Source organism: Manacus vitellinus, unplaced genomic scaffold (assembly GCF_001715985.3).
Source record: "Manacus vitellinus isolate BGI_N305 unplaced genomic scaffold, ASM171598v3 scaffold_14_pilon, whole genome shotgun sequence".
Classification (NCBI taxonomy): domain Eukaryota; kingdom Metazoa; phylum Chordata; class Aves; order Passeriformes; family Pipridae; genus Manacus; species Manacus vitellinus.
This window is the reverse complement of record NW_021939063.1, coordinates 598,010-617,662: the sequence shown is the minus strand read 5'-3', so window position 1 is coordinate 617,662 and position 19,653 is coordinate 598,010. Positions and strand designations below refer to the sequence as shown.

At 46.1% G+C, this 19,653-nt stretch overlaps 1 protein-coding gene across 1 annotated transcript in view; it reads right to left on the bottom strand.

Moving 5' to 3' along the window:
- Positions 1-16,564, bottom strand: part of RAD18 (RAD18 E3 ubiquitin protein ligase) — a 31,328-nt gene extending 14,764 nt beyond the window's left edge. Inside the window, exons 1-8 of the mRNA XM_018068642.3 lie at positions 16,108-16,564; positions 13,457-13,518; positions 11,955-12,025; positions 6,920-7,272; positions 5,085-5,184; positions 3,122-3,306; positions 1,938-2,014; positions 1,186-1,246 (exon numbers count right to left, since the gene is read on the bottom strand). Coding sequence (XP_017924131.2) covers positions 1,186-1,246; positions 1,938-2,014; positions 3,122-3,306; positions 5,085-5,184; positions 6,920-7,272; positions 11,955-12,025; positions 13,457-13,518; positions 16,108-16,564 — 1,366 coding nt within the window. The remainder of the gene's footprint in view (positions 1-1,185; positions 1,247-1,937; positions 2,015-3,121; positions 3,307-5,084; positions 5,185-6,919; positions 7,273-11,954; positions 12,026-13,456; positions 13,519-16,107) is intronic.
- Positions 16,565-19,653: the final 3,089 nt, after the last annotated feature.

The window sequence follows — 19,653 nt, the reverse complement described above, 5'->3', positions numbered from 1 at the left end:
AATGGGGTTGACACCAGGGTGAGGGTGTCCCTGAGTCTCCAGCAGCAGAAGGAAGTGACAGCAACTGTAATTGCACCTTCCAGGCATGGACTCCAGCAGCTGCTCCAGCAGAGCTCCCAGACAGCACAGGAACCATCCTCAGCTCCAGCAAGCAAAGTATTAATTGGTATTTCATAAATGGTAAAAAAAAATACCAGCAGTGCAATTCACAATTTGCCAAGAGCCTGGAACAGTGCAAAGAAGCAGAAAAAAAGCACTTTCTCCAGCTGGTTTGTCTTGCCTTTCCCAAGGCTGTTCACAGCCCCAGTGTGTTCTGTTTCATATGGAAATGCAGAACAAAAGTACATGGTGGGGTTGGGATTCTTTATCCAGAACTTACACCAGAGTTAATTTATTCAGCTGGGAATTAGGGACCTCGAGTGCAAATGTTGTAAAATAAAAGAAAAAAAGAAGTTCATTGTGCAATAAAGCTTTTTAAAGTCCATCTGTGGTACAGTGAAAACACGGCCTTTGATGAAAGTTCTTTTAATCTGTCCTTGAATTTTACTGTACAGTTCTTCTTTCATGCTTAGGATTTCCTCCTTATTGCTTTTATGAGAAATAACTACCTGACACCAGTTACTACTTACCTCTTTGATCAACACTTTTTATTAATTTGGAAACCGTATGTTCCCCTTAAAAATCTCCTTTCTTTGCTTCTTTCCTATTTTTCTTTAGACTTTTAAGTGTTCAGTCAAGCTGCCTGAGACTTATTCTCTTGGAGATCTTGCTAATTTTGAAGCCATGTCCTTTTAACAATATAAACTCAATTTTTCAAAGACAGGAATTTTATTAAGATAGTATTTAATTTTTTGTTTTTGTTCTAAATGTATATAACAGACCAAGAAAATGAAACCAGAGGCAGGAAGGCCAGTCCCTGGCTGGAGCTCAGGGAGCCCTTTCAGAGCAGTTCTGCTGTGGAGGGTTCCCAGTGACACCACACAACTGCACATCTCACAGCTCAGCAGAAGACACAGACACCCTGCTCTGCTCTTCTGCAGGTCCAGCAAACATGAGAGGACACTAAGAGGGCACAAAGTGCATAAATGGAGATGCACTCAGAGGCAATCAGTGTGTATATTTTAGTTCAAAGGAAAAGAAAGTGAATTTAAGAGCAAAACAAAGTGCAACTTGTGCATTACTCACGATATTCAGCGTGGATCTCATCTATTTCTTCCTCTGTCTGGTCCTTTGTGAAGGTCAAGCTCTACAGAAATCACACAAATGTTTGTTTTTAACAGAAATAAAAAGATGATAGGGCAGCAGACTTTGAAATTAGAGACTTCAAAGTGGAAGAAGGAGCAGTTACCTGGTTTTCCCCCTCCAGCTCTCAGCTTCTCATCAAAGACCCTTATACATTTCCAGAACACATCCATGGTGTCCTGCTCCACTTCCACCCAGGCACCAGGACCAAGCCAGCCCCTGTCACACCCAGCACACCTGGGCCATAAGATATTTCTTAACTCTGTGCAACAAACAGGCTTCAGAAGTCACCAAAGTACCCAGTGTCATGGGAAAAGAACAGGCGCTATTGCCCCCACGGAAGCATGGAATTTGCCAGCTAAATCCTGCAGGATTCCAGGAAGTGAAATATTCCCCACACTGCCATGGAGGGTCAAAATCCTCCAGTGCGGCCAAGGGGAACATTTCTCAAGAGCTTTTACTGCAGTCAAAGAAGGGCTCCCACTTCAGTGGTTTGGGCAGAAAGCTCAGCACTGCACCAAGGGCTGCCCACGGCAAACGTCGTGTGAGAATATCGGGCTGATTACAGGATGGCATGTGAATTCCAACACTGAGGCTGGGAATCCCCACTATAAAGCAATAGGCAAACATATTCAGTGCCCACCCTGCAGTTTCTGCTGGCCACCCCTCTGTGAGAACAAAGATCAGTCACCTACATTTTCACTGGGTTTATTACATTCCAGCTGAACCCGAATCTTCTCGTTCTTTTCCAGCTCTTTAACAACCTCTGCAACTGTTCAGAAATAGAAGAAAGGGATCGCTGAAACAGGAGCTGTGTAATAAAAAGCTGTAACAGCACTGAATGAAACTACCATGACTTTAAAACACAAACAGCATCAGCACTCCAACAATGAAAGCTCGGGCTCGAATCCCAGGCAAACCTGCCATCTTTCCAAATCCCACTGAACCTCCCTCCTCCACACTACAAGTGTTTCTGTGGTGCACAGGTATGTCATTCAGAAAGAGTTTCCATTTTAGACTGGATGTTTCAATGAAAGATATAATAATTGTATCTTCTGTTTATCTTATTTTACCCCCAGACCACCTTCCAGTGTGCAGGCTCATGGCCAAAGCACACAGATGAATCACAACCTACCCCAACCATTATGTCAGACACGTTCAAAGCCTACAAACAGACATAGCTGTGTTTCTTAACATTTAACGAGAGCCACAGCTATGCAGGACCCTGCACAGTTTATTTTGACATTTACTTTTACAAATCTGTTCCTGCATTTCATCATCTCCACAGCACTGCCAGGTAGCTGCAGGCAGTTATCAAAACAAACACTTTCACCAGACAGTGAAGCAGTCAGAGAACAAAAGCTTAGTAAGCTGTGAAGGAATAAAACCTGTTCCAAACTGGTTTAAGCAAACTCCCAGAATTTGGCACCTCTGCTTCCTCAGAAGCTCAGCTAATCCTGTTACATAGTGACCTCAGGCTCACTGCTACTACCCAAAATGCATGTCTGCATCTTAAGTGTGAGTTTAATAATTCACCCTTTGTGCCCAGGGTTTGAACAGAGGAAGAGTTTTGCATTATTTAGGGCAGAGCAGCTGAATTACACTGAACACACCCTGGCACTCTTCCTTTAGTCTGGAGGAACAAGGCAGAGACTTGGAGCCACTTCATCACCAGCACGGAGTGAAGAACCCCCCTGAGTACCCCCCACATTACAGGAGTATTTTGCATTACCCTTGTTTTACACAAGATAAATTCTTCCAGCTCCAGTTCCCCCAAACCATTCAAACCAGTGTTCCTCCCGCCCCGAGACCCAACAGAGGGAGAAATGCAGACAAATGGGTTGTGATGGCAACAACTTCCCTACAGCTTCTCACTTACCTGATTTGGGACTTAGGGAATCACACTGAGCATTGTACATGTGCACAAATTCCTGGTGTCTCTTAATGAGCTGCTGACGGGTCCCAGAGGTGGACAGACCATGTTCCTTGAGCTTCTTCTTCAGGTCTCGGTCCGACAGCAAGTTATAAACAACTTTAGACATCGGCTTCCTTTTGTGAGTAGAACTGCCAAAGGAAAAGGAAACAGACTTTATTTATTACTCCTGTGAAAATCAAAATACTGACAAATATTTAAGGGCATTTCACCCACTCGAGATGAAAAATACCTGAAAGAAACTTCGGTTCTGCAGCAAAACAAAGTTCAGCTGTACTGCTCTGGATTAGAGAGCAGTTAACAGCTTTCCACAGTGACAGCAAGAGATTTATTTCAAAACTATTCAGCACTTTCAACTTTCACATTGAAAACAAATTTCACATTGAAAAAAAGGCTTACACAAAAATTGTTATTAATTCATTTGCTCTCATCCAGCCCCTGAGGCACAGTTGGCAAAAAGAAGATGGATTACTACAATAGACTCTTCAGGGAAACTTTTTTCAGATTCTTTTGGGAAATATAAAAAATGTCATCAAATAATTAAATCTTTTGGAAGTCCTGCAGAAGCTTGGTGTGTATTCCAGTTCACCAGCAGCATGACCTAAAGAGTGCCCACAGCTTTGCCAGCAGCCACAGGAAAACAGCTCACAACAGGTTTGGATTTGAATGTTGCTGGGTTTTCCCCACCTTCGAGAGGTGCAGTGTTCTCTAGGAACACACACACACACACGTTGGAATTACCCCTGTGAAAGTTTGGGGGGTTAAATTAGCAGTTTTGCTAAAATACTGCTCAGCCATGTGCTCCTGCTTTGAGAATAACAGAGCTCCCATTCCTCAGAGAAGCACTGGGGATGTGCTGTTACTGGAACCAAACATCACAGTCATAAACCACACCCTGCCAAGAGCCAGCATTTACCCCAGAGAGCCAGTCCCTACGGGGCAGTGTCTGGTGTGACACATACTGAAGGTCTAAGCAGCCTAGAGATAAAATAAGCAGAATTTAAAATCCCGTTAGGGACATGAGTTTGACACCAAGGAAAGATCTGGCTTTTATGTGCATTTATTGAGAGCAGAGAAAGCACTAAAAACATCCCAAATGGAAATTAAAATATAACATCAAATTTCAATATTAATTTATGATTTTTTCAACCCCAAAGTCCTTTAGCTTATATATTGCACTTTAAGCATGACTGGGCAAAACAAGAGCTTTAACATAAAATTACTTTCTAATTCAAGTTTCAGAGGACTTGGGAAAATAAGCATTGCAGTAGAAGCCCCTCCCATTTCTTCAGCCTGATCAGTCAGAAATAATAACAGCCTACATTTCTGCTGTAAGTAAAACAAACTGAAATCTCCATTTCTGATGTGAATGTGGCGACCGTGACCAATGCTGGGGCAGGGGCACAAAGCCAAAGGAATGCATCAATCTTATGGAAATTAAGATCTTCAGGAAACTTGAACAGCCCCACAGTGAGGAGAGAAAGGTGCAATTTTTATTCTTTAACTTGACAGCTATTGAAGCAAATGTCTCCTGGCCCACCTGAAGTGAGGGAAGTGATTCATTCACTAGGTGAAAAATGGGAACCGGAGTTACCCAGAGGGAATGTCAATGCCAGGGAGCAGAACGGGGACAAGAACAGTGCACAGACTGAGGGCTGCTCCCTGTGCTGAATTCTTTAAAGCACTGGCCAGTGTTTTCTTGCCACTAAAAGCCAAAAAGTAATTCTACTGGCAATCCACATGCTTTCTTGAGAGGTCACAATGCCCACAGCGTTTCATAGTGCTCTGTGCAGCAGGTAAGCCAGAAACAAGCACAGCCCACTGCTATTACACCCCAGCAACTGAGAGGAATTTCAGCAGAGCACAAAACCAGCCACGAGCACGGGAAAGTTCTTAAAGCTGTCCTTACCTTCGGAGGCTGTCCTTCTTCTCCTCTCTGGTCAAGCAGCTATCCAGGTGTTTGTTTATATATTGCTCTGGAATAGCCACCTCACAAACAGGACATTCCACTGAAAGCAAGCAAGAAGGAATTTACTAGTGTGGATATAACAGCAAAAAGCAAATGTTTTCATCTGAGAGAATAATTGCTGATTGAAGAAAATGAAAATCCAGAATTCCAAATGTCTTGTTTGAAAAGATCTGGCACGTCTATTCAGAATCTTCCTTTTTAGCTTTCATTTTCGTTCCACAGCACTGAATTCCCTCTCTATGTAATAACAGAGTGGCTCTCATCTTCCCTGCAGACAGATGGAATCAAATCCCTAATAACCTAGACTAACACACATCCTACAAGAAAACCCAAGGGCTAACAGAAACAGCAGCAGATGTCCCTGTTAATGCTTTCCACTTTTGCAGTATTTCACTTCTAAATAAAGGAGGTTGCTTCTTTTTGACAAAACACTATAGCACCGCTTTTATTCTTGCTAACATCGTGTTCCCAATGTATGGTTCTCAGGACAGTCAATCCACAGGTTAACTCAGCCTCACAGGAATCCCATGATCCAGCCAGACCCCCCACTCATTTCTGGATTCTGTGCCTGGGCTGGAGGCTCAGGAACATCCCATGGCACAGGCCCACCCCACTCAATCACTCTTGCATCATATCTGCAAGAGGCACCTATAAACACTGCCTGTCAAGGCAGACAATAAACACAGACTTAAAACATTCCTCTTTAGCAATCAGATTTCATCACAAATGGTTAATTTTGAATGAACAGAATGAGAGTCTTTAACTAACACCCTCTGTGTCAGTGTGAGGGAAGCCAGCTCTGATTTAAACAAAACAAAAACCAACCTCTGAAATGTTGGTTTTTCACAACTGTGAAATATTGTGGGATTTGAGAGTTCTCTGGTAATACTGCTCTGCAACTCCTGACTCCCAACCACGTCATATTCCAAAGGTTAAACACCCCAAACAGTTGGGACAGTAACAAAAACCAGGACAGGTTTCCCATGGCTCCTTTCCTGGCTGTGATACATCTTTAAGAAGGATTTACCTAGCTAATGAATCAATATGAACTTCAGAATTGAATACATTGTTAAACAAAAGAACAGATAAATCGGAACTAATAAGAACCAGGGTTCTACTCCTACATGGTCTTTTATTTTAATTTAGGCTTTTAGCTGGGTCAAGAGGATGGCTGCCAGCACGTCAGGACTAAGAAGATTCTGCCACTTTATTGTGGTTTATTAGTATAAATGGGCATTTTCATGCTTCAAAATAAATTAACCTTAACCCTGTGGAATTACAGAAGAATAAAGCAGATGACTCTTTTGGAGAGTGTATGAACAGGAACATTAACAGAACTGCTGCCATGTTCACTTCGAGTTTGGACTCACCCCTCAAATAACAAACACAGTATAAAATAACCTGCATCTGGGTACTCAAAGACACAAAGGCAGAATGAATGTTGGTGTCTGTCTAGTCACTGGGAGAAGGAGAAATTGCTTCATTTTTACTAAGTCTGTTGCACAACTATTGTTTTTCAGCATTGTTACTCAAAGCAAAGGAATCTGTAAGTGCTGAATTCCATTTCATTCCTTGTCAGCAGCCCAAGCTTCCTCATCAAGAACATGCTTGGAGCAGAGCACAGCCAGTTAAAGGGGAAGGAGCTGCATGTGCCAAGAGGGATCAGAACCAGGCAGAGAAACGGGATGAGTGCCACGTACTGAGGGTCCTCTTACACACACAGCTGGCTCCCCTGGCAGAGAGAGCAGGGCATAACCAAAACCTAAACAACTCACCTTTCTTGACTCCTTTGACCACAGATGTAGAAGGTTTTTCATGACTTTTGGTGCACTCAGGACTCTCCTGTGATCCCACTTCACTGTCTGTATCACCAGCCTCTGCAGAAGTGCCATGAAGGTCACGGTGTTCCTCACTTTTGAAAGTCCCCTGATCAGTCCCTGCCAGGCCCCCTGCCTTTGCCAAGGTGCAGACTTTGTCCTTTCTCAAGAAACTGTCCATCACTGGCAGCTCCTTTGACTCTGGCTGAGAAGCAGGAGCCCTGCCATGGCTCTGGGCAGCTGGACTCCTGCTGCAGGCCAGCGGGGCCGGAACCGCGGGAGCATCCAACACCAACTGGAACAGCTGCTGCCTGGGAGCATCCAGGAGAAAGCATGCAGTTATCCACGTTGGACAGTGCTGGGGTTTTTTTGGAGAAACGAGAATGCAAACTGATGGAGTTTTTTCCCCATTCCTTCTTCCCTCTCCCCCTTGCTCACATGCAGCACTTGGGGATTGCCCATCCCACAGGAACCTGGACCAGGAGCCAGCCAAGTCTCACCACACTCTGCAGAACCTCAGCACTGTCTTCCTGATTTCAAACTAAACAAACTGCATTTTGCAAATGCAATGAAATGCCTCTCAAAAGTCACATGGAACACAGCAGAGACCCAAGAGCTTTCCCCCTCACTTGAATAGAAGAGCGTTTTCAAGCCAGAGCACCTCAAACAAGGTGTCACCCAGCTGTGACAGAGGCTCCCGGAGCCAAGGGCTCAGCAGCAGCCACTGCCATATTCCATTGCTCTGTAGCCAAATGCCGTGGCTTTACAGCGCTGTGTGACACAGTTCACTGCAGCTGGGGTGACAAAGCCCCTGAAAGCACACAGCTGTGGCTCCTCAACTTGCAAGGTTTTTAACTGGGGAACGCTAAATAACAGCAGAAACAATTTGGATTCCCATTCCTTTAAAAGGAGGGGACTGTGAGTGATATTCCTACACAATCTGCACACCACAGAAGTCTTTCTCAGAGCACTTCCCTGAAGCCCCAAGGCCCACTGCCCAAGGAGAACCAGCTCACTTCATATGCAGGGTATTGGCTTCACATGAAGGCAGCCAGGAGAAATCTGAACAGAAACTTCAGATTCTCTAGTAACAGTTGGCTCAATAAAATACAACCTCATCTAAGATAAAGAAACTGGAAAAACAGTACAAAACTCAATCTATCCTAACAATAATTGAATAACAAACATTGTTTTAATTACACCACTGATCTACAAAAAATCCTGGGAGCTTTTCTTCATATTGAAACATAAAGACTTGGGAATAGACCTTCCAAAGGGATCTGATCTTGGCACAGAATCAGTGGAAAGAACACCAGGACGAGAACTTGAAAATTTTTTGCCAAAACACACTTTTTTTTTTGGTGGGAAAATACAGAAAACTCTAGTACTGAATGCAAAAGAGGAGAGAGCAGTCCCAGGCTGGCTTTTCCCAGAATGTGGTATTTTGGGCTCGTGAGCAGCTTCCCTGGCTGGGTGATGACATCTAGTGGTCCCACCCCACGGATGGAAGAGCTGGGACACAGCCCTGAGCTCTTGGGTAGCACTTTATCACCTGCCACACCTCCCTCAGCCCCAGAGCGAATGACTCAAATTTCTGGTTATTCAGAGATCTGGACAGGCATGACTAGACTGGAAGACTCATCCATCATTCAGAGAGCCCAGAGAAAGCATGGAATGATGGGGAAGTCCAACCTCTGCATCACCAGCCTGTCCAGCTCACCTGGAAACCAATTCTATGGCAAACCTCAATTCAATTTTCAAGAAGCTCTGTGTTTTGTGTGGTCTTCATTGCTATCTAAGACTCTCCAGAATTGCTATCAGTTCTGAGAGGTCCCAGCAGACACAATTAACCTTCCTGGCACAAAGGAGTAACAGCTGACAGAAAGCTGAATTCATGAGCACCAGCAGCACCCCTCCCTTTAAAGGCTGAGAGATGAATGAATCAGGTGTCAGGGAGTCCAGACCCGCTGTTATAGCCAGCACCCAAACCCTCCTGTGAGACCCATCCTCCTTAATCCTGGGTCAGGTCAAGACAGGCACTTACACTGCTTTTGTTTGACTAAAAATGGGATGGTTTAACACCCTCCCCCAGCACACTCCCTCTGCTTCAAAAACAGCACAAAAAACTTGCCACCTTTTTTATTTCAGATCTGTAAGACCTGCAAAAAGGTTTTCGGAGTCCTTCATCAGGAATATGGTTCCCATTTTATGGTCCCTTTAATTCTCCCTTGCCAAAACAGTAACAAAGCGAAGTCACAGGGAATTTAGTGCTTCCACATAAATAAATTCCAGGGAAGAGCTGGAGTTGTGAATCTTCCCAGGAACAGCTCACACAGGATGGTTCTACCTGCACTAAAGGCAATGCATCTCCTTGAAACTCTGTCTGCATTCCTGCTGGAGGTTTAATCAGTGTATCAGCAGTGACAGCACCTGCTCTCTCAGCACTCAGAGTCCACGTGTTTATTCCTGTGAATCACTACCTGTCAAGTTGTCCCGATTAGGAAACTAAGATATAAACTTGAAAGTAACAGCATATTTTTCTTCCCTATGTATGAAGAAAAGCAGAGATCCTTGTCAGCAAGGACTACTTTTCTGCCTATGCAACTGTAACTCTAATTTCTATCGCTAAATTTTCTAACAAGGTGTTGCAAAAACTTACAAATTTTATCAAAATAATCTCTTTATTAGAGGACAATGAAATTAATTCTTTACACTTCACACAAAACTTTACACTTATTTTTGAAGACACTGGCCTTACTGCAAGTGATAAAAGTTCATAAAGGACAGCTGGCACAAATACTGCTCCTCGTCTTTCTCTCCTGACATGTCCAGAGCCAGGAATTCCATCCCAGAGCACCGGCAGGTGAGGGAAAACAAAACTGCTCATGTCAATGCCCCCCTGAGCTCCTGTGCCACTCACACAGGGCACTGTCATTCACACCCATTACAGCCTGGTCAGAACTGCTCCTCTGCCTTTCACACTGAATAAAACATCGATGGGCCATGAGGAATGACAGGACACCTCCACTTTCACTGGGAAACAGGACAGCCCTCTCCCTGGATGGGGAGGGAGCAGCATTCCCACACATCACCCCAAGCACACCCACACCAGGTCACCCTGCAGACCCTTGGGCACAGGGTGTAAAGCAGAGAGTAGAGTACAAACGGGATCAGCACCTGGCCCTGGCTGGAATGATTCCTATTCCCTGCACACGCTGACCTTGGAGCACAGCTTGCACTCTAGGTACCACCAACATTACCATTTTCTTCCCCTCCAGGCCTGACTTAAGGAATGGGTTTGCACTTTGTGAAATGCTGAGAAGATTTAAGGTCTAATTTTCATAAACACTAAACCACCCAAGGCTCAAAGTCAGGTCAGGACAGACTTGATCTCTGAAATGTGCTGAGCTCTTCAACCCCTGGACTTTGGATTTGTTATGGGAGGGCCACAGGGAAACAAAGCAGATGGGGAAGCAGGGGGGAGACAGAAGATTTGTCCTATACCAACATCATCAGGGCAGAAATCAGCAGTGGGGTTCTGATTCAGTGACACTCATCTCACACATTGCTCTCTGGCCAAGCTGTGTCCCCTCAGCCCAGGACATGGCAGAGCAAACACAGCCCGGGGGGTGCCCAGCACCTGACTCATTATCTACACTGCTCTGAGGGGTCTGTCTCATTAGAGCAGTCATTAGTGAGCCTTCATCGTGGGGCCTTTCCCACCCAGCTCCAGAGCAAGCCCTGTGCCCACTCCCACCCACCCCAAACGGAGCAGGGGACAGGGCACCACCATCCTACTGATCCCACCTCATGGGAGACACTGGCTGAACTCCAAGTCACACAAGGAAAGGTTATTAAACTACTCTCACTGCTAAGATTTATACTGATCCATTAAAGCAGCCAAAGAAATTAATGTTTAAGATTCAATATCATAATGGATCCAAGTCAGCACTACTTGTTCCCTACAAAATTGGATATTACCAAAAAAATAGTAATCCATTTATCACTAGGAAGCACCAGAGTTCAAGCTAAAACAATGGAACCGTAGGATTTAAATTATTCAAATAAATCACTTCAATCTAGCAGTGGTCATGTAGGAGATAAGATCTATCTACATTCTATGGTTTTCATCACAGAAAAATTCTCTCATGAAACAAAGCCATCAACTGAACTCTGTTTCCTGTCATTTATGAAGCCAGGTCTCATTGACTTCCAGCTTCAAGTTAATTTCAGAGAAAAAAATGAAAGTGCATTTATCTCCCAAAGACACAGGAATACCCACAGAATCCCCAGCAAACACTGAGCTGCTTCTCATCTAAAGGAAACAGATAATACAAGGAGCCTCATGCATCTACTGTGGTGAGAACTTACCAAGTCAAACTTATTCTGTTGTTCCTGTCTTTTAAAGGGATGAAATAAAAAATGAATTAAACAGGAAAGTAGCTAAGAAACCCAGGTGAAAGCAGAGCACTCCATTACTTCTCTTCCCCAGGAAAACTCACATTTGTGGTCCTTCAATACCTATGTTTTTCCCAGCCAGTGACTTCACCAAGAGAATTCTCTTGCAAGTTGATTGTTACCACTGGACAAAATCTTTCTGTTCAGAATTTTCCCTGCACACATAGCAAAGATCTTAGCAGAAAATCTTTATTACCATTATTTTTCCCACAGAATCCTGACATATCTGCTTGACTTCCTACACACTGGAAGAGACTGCAACTTACAGGGCAGTTAACCAGAACCAGGACCAAAACAAGCTTGTAGAGCCTCCACACCTCATCAAGTGGGCAGCAACCTTCAGCCAGAACCCTGTAGGATTTCTCCAAAAGTGTAAACATCCATCTTTGACAATGTTTCTGTGACACCACAATTGTTTTGCTCAGTCCTCACACCACTGCTCTCCAAGGACTCCGAGCCTGGTCACACACAGGCAGTCTCTTCTTTCCAGCTGCCAAACTAGAGAGAGAGAGTGGTCATAAAACTACATCAATACCTTGCAGAATTGAAGCTCTTCACTAGATCATCTAATGTTCGGTTGTTTTTCAGGTCAGATTCCGAGACTGCCTGTTGGAAAAGAAAGAGAGAAAAAGAAAAAAAAAACAAACAAACAAACATTCAAATGCAGTGAAAACAACAAGTGCCCAGAAAATGTTCAAGTGATCAATAACTTGCTACTTGGCTCAGCAACTCAACTACCCCCACTAAAGTGCTATGAAAATGAAGCTGTATAAAGGGTAAATGCTTTTTCCTGAAAAATATGTCATATTAAAATAACTGCCTGAGAACTGTAAGTCTGGAAAATTAGGGTAATAGATAAAAATGAAGTCTAAAGCCAAAGGAACAAAGCCCAGCATACCCAGGCTCCAACAATGGTTTATCGTAGCACAGGTCTAATTATTTTGAAAACCAAATCAAGGATTTTATGAAGGTGATAAGAACATTAAGCAACAAAGCATGAAAACCCATGAAGGGAAATGTTAATCTTCTGATTATGGAATTAAAATATGAAATATGAGATGACTTTGTGCATTCAATTCATTCTTTTGAAACAACTTCTGATTTTTATCTCTCTGTCTCTCTGCTCTTCTTTTTAACAAAGCTTCCATTAGTTTTTCTCATACCAATACCTGTGAGTTTTAAGCAGGTGGCAGTAAAATGTACTTCATCAAGTAGTCTGCACTTGTTTGGATGTTTAAAAACTGGCAAAGCCACAAATAGATCCATTTTCCAGTCTTGAAAGGTCTCATCTGTTTCATGCTTTAGAACACAGACCAAAATTACTCCTATTTTGCCAATACTCCTGAAGCACCATTCACTTGTTTGAGTTACTGTTTTTAACCACTTTCAGGAGGTCGATAAACCCCAATTGGCTTCAGGAGAAAAGTTAGATTAAGGCTTAGAAAAAATTGCATTTCATGTTCTTTAATCAAAAAAGGGCTTCAAGTGAGATCCTAATAACAAGCACCTGCAGAGCAGCTCAACCTGCCTCCAGTGCTCTGCACACTCAGCCTCCTGCTCCTGGCAAACACCTCCTCTCCCCAGAGCAGAACAGAGCCCTCTCATGCCCAAAAAGGCTACACCAGCCACTGTCAGGACTAGCAGGTTTGTGAACACTTTTAAAGACTCCTTGAGAGATGAAATGAGGCCACTCAAACATGGGAAATTTAAGTGCCTAAGTTTCAGCACTCCTGGTTTAAACGATGGTGTATTCTGACAAATTAATATTAAATGTTTTGTGACAGACTGTATGCACAGCCCTGAGCCAAACCCCAGGCTTGATGCTCCATCCACTTCCGCCTGTGCTGACAGAGAACAACTCTGGAGCAGAAGAATTCCAGCTGTAAGAACATCCCACTTTGCCCAAAGAGCTGCTCACCAAACAGAAAGGTGGTAACGTGATCACAATTATTTAGCACAGTCCAAAGGGAAAAGCTCCTGAGATTTGCCAAAAAAATAAACAAAAAAACAAGCTGAGGGGGAAAGAAAAGCACTTACCACGCAGCACGTTGGACACTGAGTTTTGTAGGACAAAAACTTGCGGATACAAAGGGAACAATCTGGAAAAAGGAAATACGTCATTTTAAAGAAGGCATTCTTCCAAAGGCAGTTTCAAGTCCTTACTTGTGTATTTTCTTATTGTACAATATGTGCAAGCTATTCCACAATACACCAATGTTGAAAACACACCATCTTTCCATGGAATTGAGATTATCATTGTAGCAAAAAAAACCCAAACGTATTGTATGCAAACATATTTCAGTACCCAATGTCAGTCCCTCTGTCAAAAGATGATGTTCATTTCCTTTTGTTTCCCAGTGCAAGACAAGAAAACCTTGGTCAGCCAGCACCACTAAAGCCATGCTTGCACTGCTCACTCCCCCCACACTGGGTTTTTGACATGACTAATGTGGGACCACTTCCATCTTCCTGCACAGCCCCAGACACCCTCTGTCTCCTCCTCTTCCCAGGCTTTTCTGCTCCTTTCCAAAACCATACCAACTTGTTAGTGAAGGAAAAGGCTAAACAGAATGGAAGCCAGCACTGGAAGGCTGAGAGACAGCTTAATGCTTCCCAGGGAAAGCAAGTCATGTCATCATCACAGGATGGTTCAACAGACTGTGGTGAAACATGCCATAAGCTTCATTTTGTCACAGTAGATTTCTGAAATTGTTCTACTTTGTCAACTTATCTATGAGCTTTCACAGCCACTTAAAGATATAAAGTCTCATCACTCTCCAGTAAAACAGACATTCACTCACTAGATCATTATGGGTCAGAGTCTTAGCATTTAACACTCAGCAGCAGCTCCCAAAGCAGATTTATATTTCATAGACCCTCTGGGAGTGAGTCTGAAAAGCAGCAGGAGCATTAATTAATCACAGACTGGTTTGGGTTGGGAAGCCCCATCCAACCTGGCCTTAATGCACCAAATAACACTTAAACCACAAATCCAGCTAAATACTCAAAAGTTACTATATCTATTAAGAAGTTATACAGGGTGGGAAATCCATAAAAAAAAACAAATTAACTTTAACTGTATGAATATGAATGAACTGGCAGATCCAGCTTGCTGACATCCAGCACACCAACACCAGCCTGCAGACAGAGCTCATGCTCCCATACCAGGTATAAGAAATCCCAGGGCCACAGTTCCTTCCATCCATGCTAGAGAAGACATTCACCTTCAGACGCCTTTATCATGTGAAAAAAATATGGATGGCACATCTATTCTGTCAGTAACAACACAGTCCAAAGCACCAGGACAGTTAAACAACTGCTGTCACATGAGCTACTGAACACTCCTGACACCCAAGGAGCAGAGGAGGAATTTAAGTGGCTACAGGTGCAAACACATCACAGGGATGTCTAGAGACCCTGGAATAGATCATTAAGAAAATGAGAGTCAGCAGAAAGGTTTGCAAGCAGACATACTTCATTTTCATCCATTCACAAACAATTACTCATTAAAGCAGAGGGCTTTTGGCTCCACTTGTCCAACCTCAGTTGACTCAAGAGATTACAGAGACAAGCAACTGAAAGTGCTTCAAGAAATCTTGAGCTACTGTAGAAAACTTGGACCTTCTGCAGTTTGCATGGGGAAATAAATGTGTAACCTGTTAAAGAAAAGGCAGACAGATTCTTTCCAAAGTTAAGAGCCTCTGAACCCCACTGTGTCACCAGCGAGTAGAGAATTTCCAGTGCTCCCCACCACAAGAATACTGGTTTCAATGGTGAGAGCTTTGCCAAGCTAAACTAAACTTCACTGCCAAACTACAATGACCCCCTTCATGGAAGGAAGGGGAAGTGCTACAGTTTCTGAAGCAAACAATTACAAGCTTTTATTTTAACATGAGAAAAGCTAACATATTTCCCTCTAATCTGGCTTTCAGCAAACTGCTTGGGTCCAGGTTCCAACAGATATCAGCCCAAGGCAGGCGGAGCAGCATGGAAAATTTTAGCTCATAATGCTCTCTACATACAGCTTTGCTCCACCCTCAAGATGTTATGAAAGATATTTAAATGGAGACCTGTAGAAATAGGCAGCATTTTAAGTGCATTGATCCAGATGCCACGTGTTTATGCTGCAGCAGGAACTGCACGAGGGAAGGTTCTGGCTGCTTCCACCTCACAGACCTTCTCACAGCTTCCATCCCAAGGAGAACCATAGAATGCTGGAATGGTTTGGGTTGGAAGGGACCTTAAAGCCCATCCAGCTCCACACCCTGCCATGGGCAGGGACACCTTCCACTAGCCCAGGTTGCTCCAAGCCCCGTCCAACCTGGCCTTGGACACTCCCAGGGATGGGGCAGCCACAGCTTCTCTGGCTAACCTGTGCCAGGGCCTCACCACCCTCACAGCAAAGGATTTCTTCCCAATATCCCATCTAACCCTACTCTCTGTCGGTAAGAAGCAACTCCCCCTTTTCCTGTCACTCCAGGCCCTTGTCAACAGTCTCTCTCCATCCTTTTTCTAGGCTCCCTTCAGGTCCTGGAAGGCCACAATTATGTCACCCTGGAGCCTTCTCCAGGCTGAACAAACCCAATTCTCTCAGCCTTTCCTTACACTTCACACTCAGGAAGTTCACACGGGAGGCAGCAGGACTGGACAAGTCCCACCAGAGCAACAACCCCTCCCAGCAGACTCACAGTTGTGGGAGCACTGCGGGATGATCACGGCGATGCTGAAGTAGTCGAAGCAAATCCCACAGCGCAGCAAGTCATCCACGTCCTGCAGGGAGAGCGGGGTCAGCCACGGGCACGGCACGTGTGCCCGACACGGGGGAGCGGTACCGAGCGGGGGTGCCCGACACGGGGGTGCCCGACACGGGGGTGCCCGACACGGGGGTGCCGACACGGGGGGTGCCCCGACACGGGGGTGCCCACACGGGGGGTGCCCGTACAACGGGGGTGCCCGACACGGGGTGCCCGACACGGGAGGTTCGCTGTGGCGAAGGGCGCGCTCAAGGCATAACAGGCTCGTGGGGCGATGGGCGATCCACCGGCACGCGCTCGGCGATGTGCTGCCACGGCCTGCTGGCACGGGCAGAAGGGGCCGTTCCGCGGCCCCTGGGCCCGCGCTGGCCCCGGCTCGCCGTCCCGCCATGCCCGGGGCCGTGTCCGGCGCGCATCCCGGGTCCGTTGCGGCCGCACGCAGCCTTCAGGCGGGGCGCAGGCTCGCGGCCAGGGCGGCTCCGGGCAGGCGGCAGACGCTCAGGCCATGGCGTGCGCGGCCGGTCCGGCCCGCTCTGTCGCCGCACGGACCGCGCCGGACTCGGCCGCCGCGCGCATCACGGCCGCGCGCTGCCTCCGCCCGCTCGCTTCACGGCGGCGCTCCGGAGAACTTCCGGGAACGGTGCCCGGGAACTGGGTGCCGGCCGCGGGGAAGGGGCGGAGCCGCCGCTCGCCCCCGGCCCTGTGCGGTACCCGCCGCGGTACCCCCCGTTCCCCAGGCCCGTTCCCCGGTGGCCTCCCAAAGGGCGGGGTTGTGCCACAGCTGCAACACCTTCCGTGCTCGCTGTCTAATGATGCTCAATTAAACACCTGCGCGGGCAGTTCTGAAATCCTGCGGATGGACGTGAACGGGGGAGACCCCAGCAGGGTCTGCGGCTCCTCCCGAGGGGCAGCTCCGACCTCTGCTCGATGTGAGCAGGGACAGGACCCAGGGAAGGGCTGGAGCTGGGACAGGGCAGGGTCAGGTTGGATCACAGGGAAAGGTTCTTCCCCCAGAGGGTGGTTGGCACTGACCAGGCTCCCCAGGGCAGTGGGCACAGCACCAAAGCTGCCAGAGCTCCAGGAGGGTTTGGACAACGCTCTGAGGGACAGGGTGGGATTGTTGGGGTGTCCTGCACAGGATGATCCTTGTGAGTCCCTTCCAGCTCAGGATATTCTATGATTCTGCGATTCCAACCAGGTAGCTTTTCAGCACTGAATGAATCATCTACCAGGCATTTCTACACCTTCTCTCCCCTGTGTGCCTCTCACCCCTGGAGGAGCTAAAATAACAGCACTGGTCTCTGTGCATCCCATGTGCCTGTGGAACTCCCTTGGACAGCTGATGGATGGAATAGGATTCTGAGAACTCCTGTGCTCAGCTGATGGATTCTCAGCCACTGTGATCAGTTGTTTACTCAGGGGACAAATGAGATATGTGTCTGAGTGCTCCCATAAGATGGGCCTGAGAGTCTTCATCTGTGTCTCCCAGGAGATACTAACTGAAAACACATCTAAGACACTGTGTGGGCGAGATTTGGAACTGCGCTCACCCACCTCACTCCCTCCTCAGTGACCTCCCACCGCCCAGCCCTGTGCTCTGCACAGGTGCAGGTCAGCCCCTTGCCATGGGAATGCCCTTCCCCACAGCCCTGCTGGGTTCCTATGGGAATGGGCATCATCCCCAGCACCTCTGCCCCGGGCACGGCCAGATCTGCTTCTGAATTCCACAGAGGGGACAGCAAAACCCAGACTAAAAATACACAGCCTGGTGACTGCAAACCACCCCCAGGGCAGGTGTGACCGGGGCTCAGTGCTGCCCTGGGCTCTCAGGAGGGCTCAGAACTGCCGGGAGGTCAGGGAAATGAACGCACTGCCCAAGTCACGGAGGATAAAATTGCAAAGCAAACTGCAGTGTCTGGGTGCAGTTCAGGTTTCCGAGGGCAGGTACTGACCCAGGCTGTGCCCAGGCACTGCCCATCACACACGGGGCTCGCTGACCCCCCTCCCCTGGCAGGTACTCTGGCACACTCTACACTTACAACATTCCTGTTCCTTAAATTTGTTGTAGCAGAGGTTTTCAGACGCACACAAGGCACATTTAACCATTTTTTATAATAGTATGGAACAGTAACAGCTCCCTTTACTTCCTTAGTTACACAGTCTGAAACACTTCTGCAGCAGCTGGCGACTCAAACGTGCTGTTCCCCAAAAGCTGCATGTATGTGTGCCTGGTTTTTCCTACGAGTTTGTTTGTAGTAGTGTAATTTCCATGTGCTTGCTCTTGATCTGTGCTAGTCTGATTTTTGAATTGGATAAAATCAAGCCAAGCTCCCTGAACTGGCACTCAATGTCTATATATAAATATATAGCTATATAAAAGGTGCTCCATGACCCACACGATGGGGAAGGTCAGAGGAAATAATCACAATGGTCTGTGCTGGCCTTGGGCACTATGAATCTCTGAATTTATATATTTGAATGGCTCTGATTACTGCCTGCCCCTTGCCAAAAATGCTAGAATTTACAGAATAGTGTCACTTAAGTGCCTGTTCTTTTCACCTTAAGGAATCCATTTCTATTTTCTCTGTGAGCTGTGACAAATGAATGTATCAAACTCTTGTAATTTTCTGTTCTTTCCCTTCCCTCACACACGTGGCCACTCTCAGTCCAGGTTCACTCATATGTATCAGACATGAGCTTATTGGGTGGGAATTAACTCACCCCCCAGGAATGGGCACAGGGGTGCAGGTTCATTCCTGCAGCAACATGTTTATTTTTTATTTTGGACCAATGAAGAGCAAAGAGCAGGGAGTCTACAGCCAAACACCATCCACAGAGACCACTACTGAATAAAAACACAATTTAAATTATTTCCACTGTAAAAGTACCATATATATATTAAAAAAAAAAAAAAACCAAAACAAAACAAAACAAAAAAAAACCACCAACTTGGAAAACCTGTACTTTCACCTGAATCCTGTACAATGGCAAAGCTGGAGAGCATCCACCTCCTTAGGCTGTGTGCTCAGATGATCCCCCCAGCCTGTGGTGCACAGCCTGGTTATCTGTGGGCATTGTCCCATTGGGATGAAGTCCCTTGGGCTCTCCCACCACAGGAGAGGCACTAGGAAGCCTCTCACACCCCTTCAGCCCTATTGCACTGCCCGGGGACTTGGCCAGGCAAAGCACTGCTCAGCTGGAGCCTGCTGGAACATGACAGGTCCCAGGGAGCAGATCCAACCCCCAGAGTCCTGCCGAGTGAGGACACTTGTCCTCCCTGTAGGAATGCTTCCCACTGTTTTATTGGCACTTTGGGCTTTGGTGTAGCAATACTAAACTGGTTTATTTTGCTGAACAACCAAGTTACAACTTGTTATTATACACAGAACACCAAACATATCCCCTCCTCCCAAGCCACTGAAATGCTCATTTAAATTAAAATACCAGGAAGACCCAACTGCATTTCCATAAGCTTGTTGC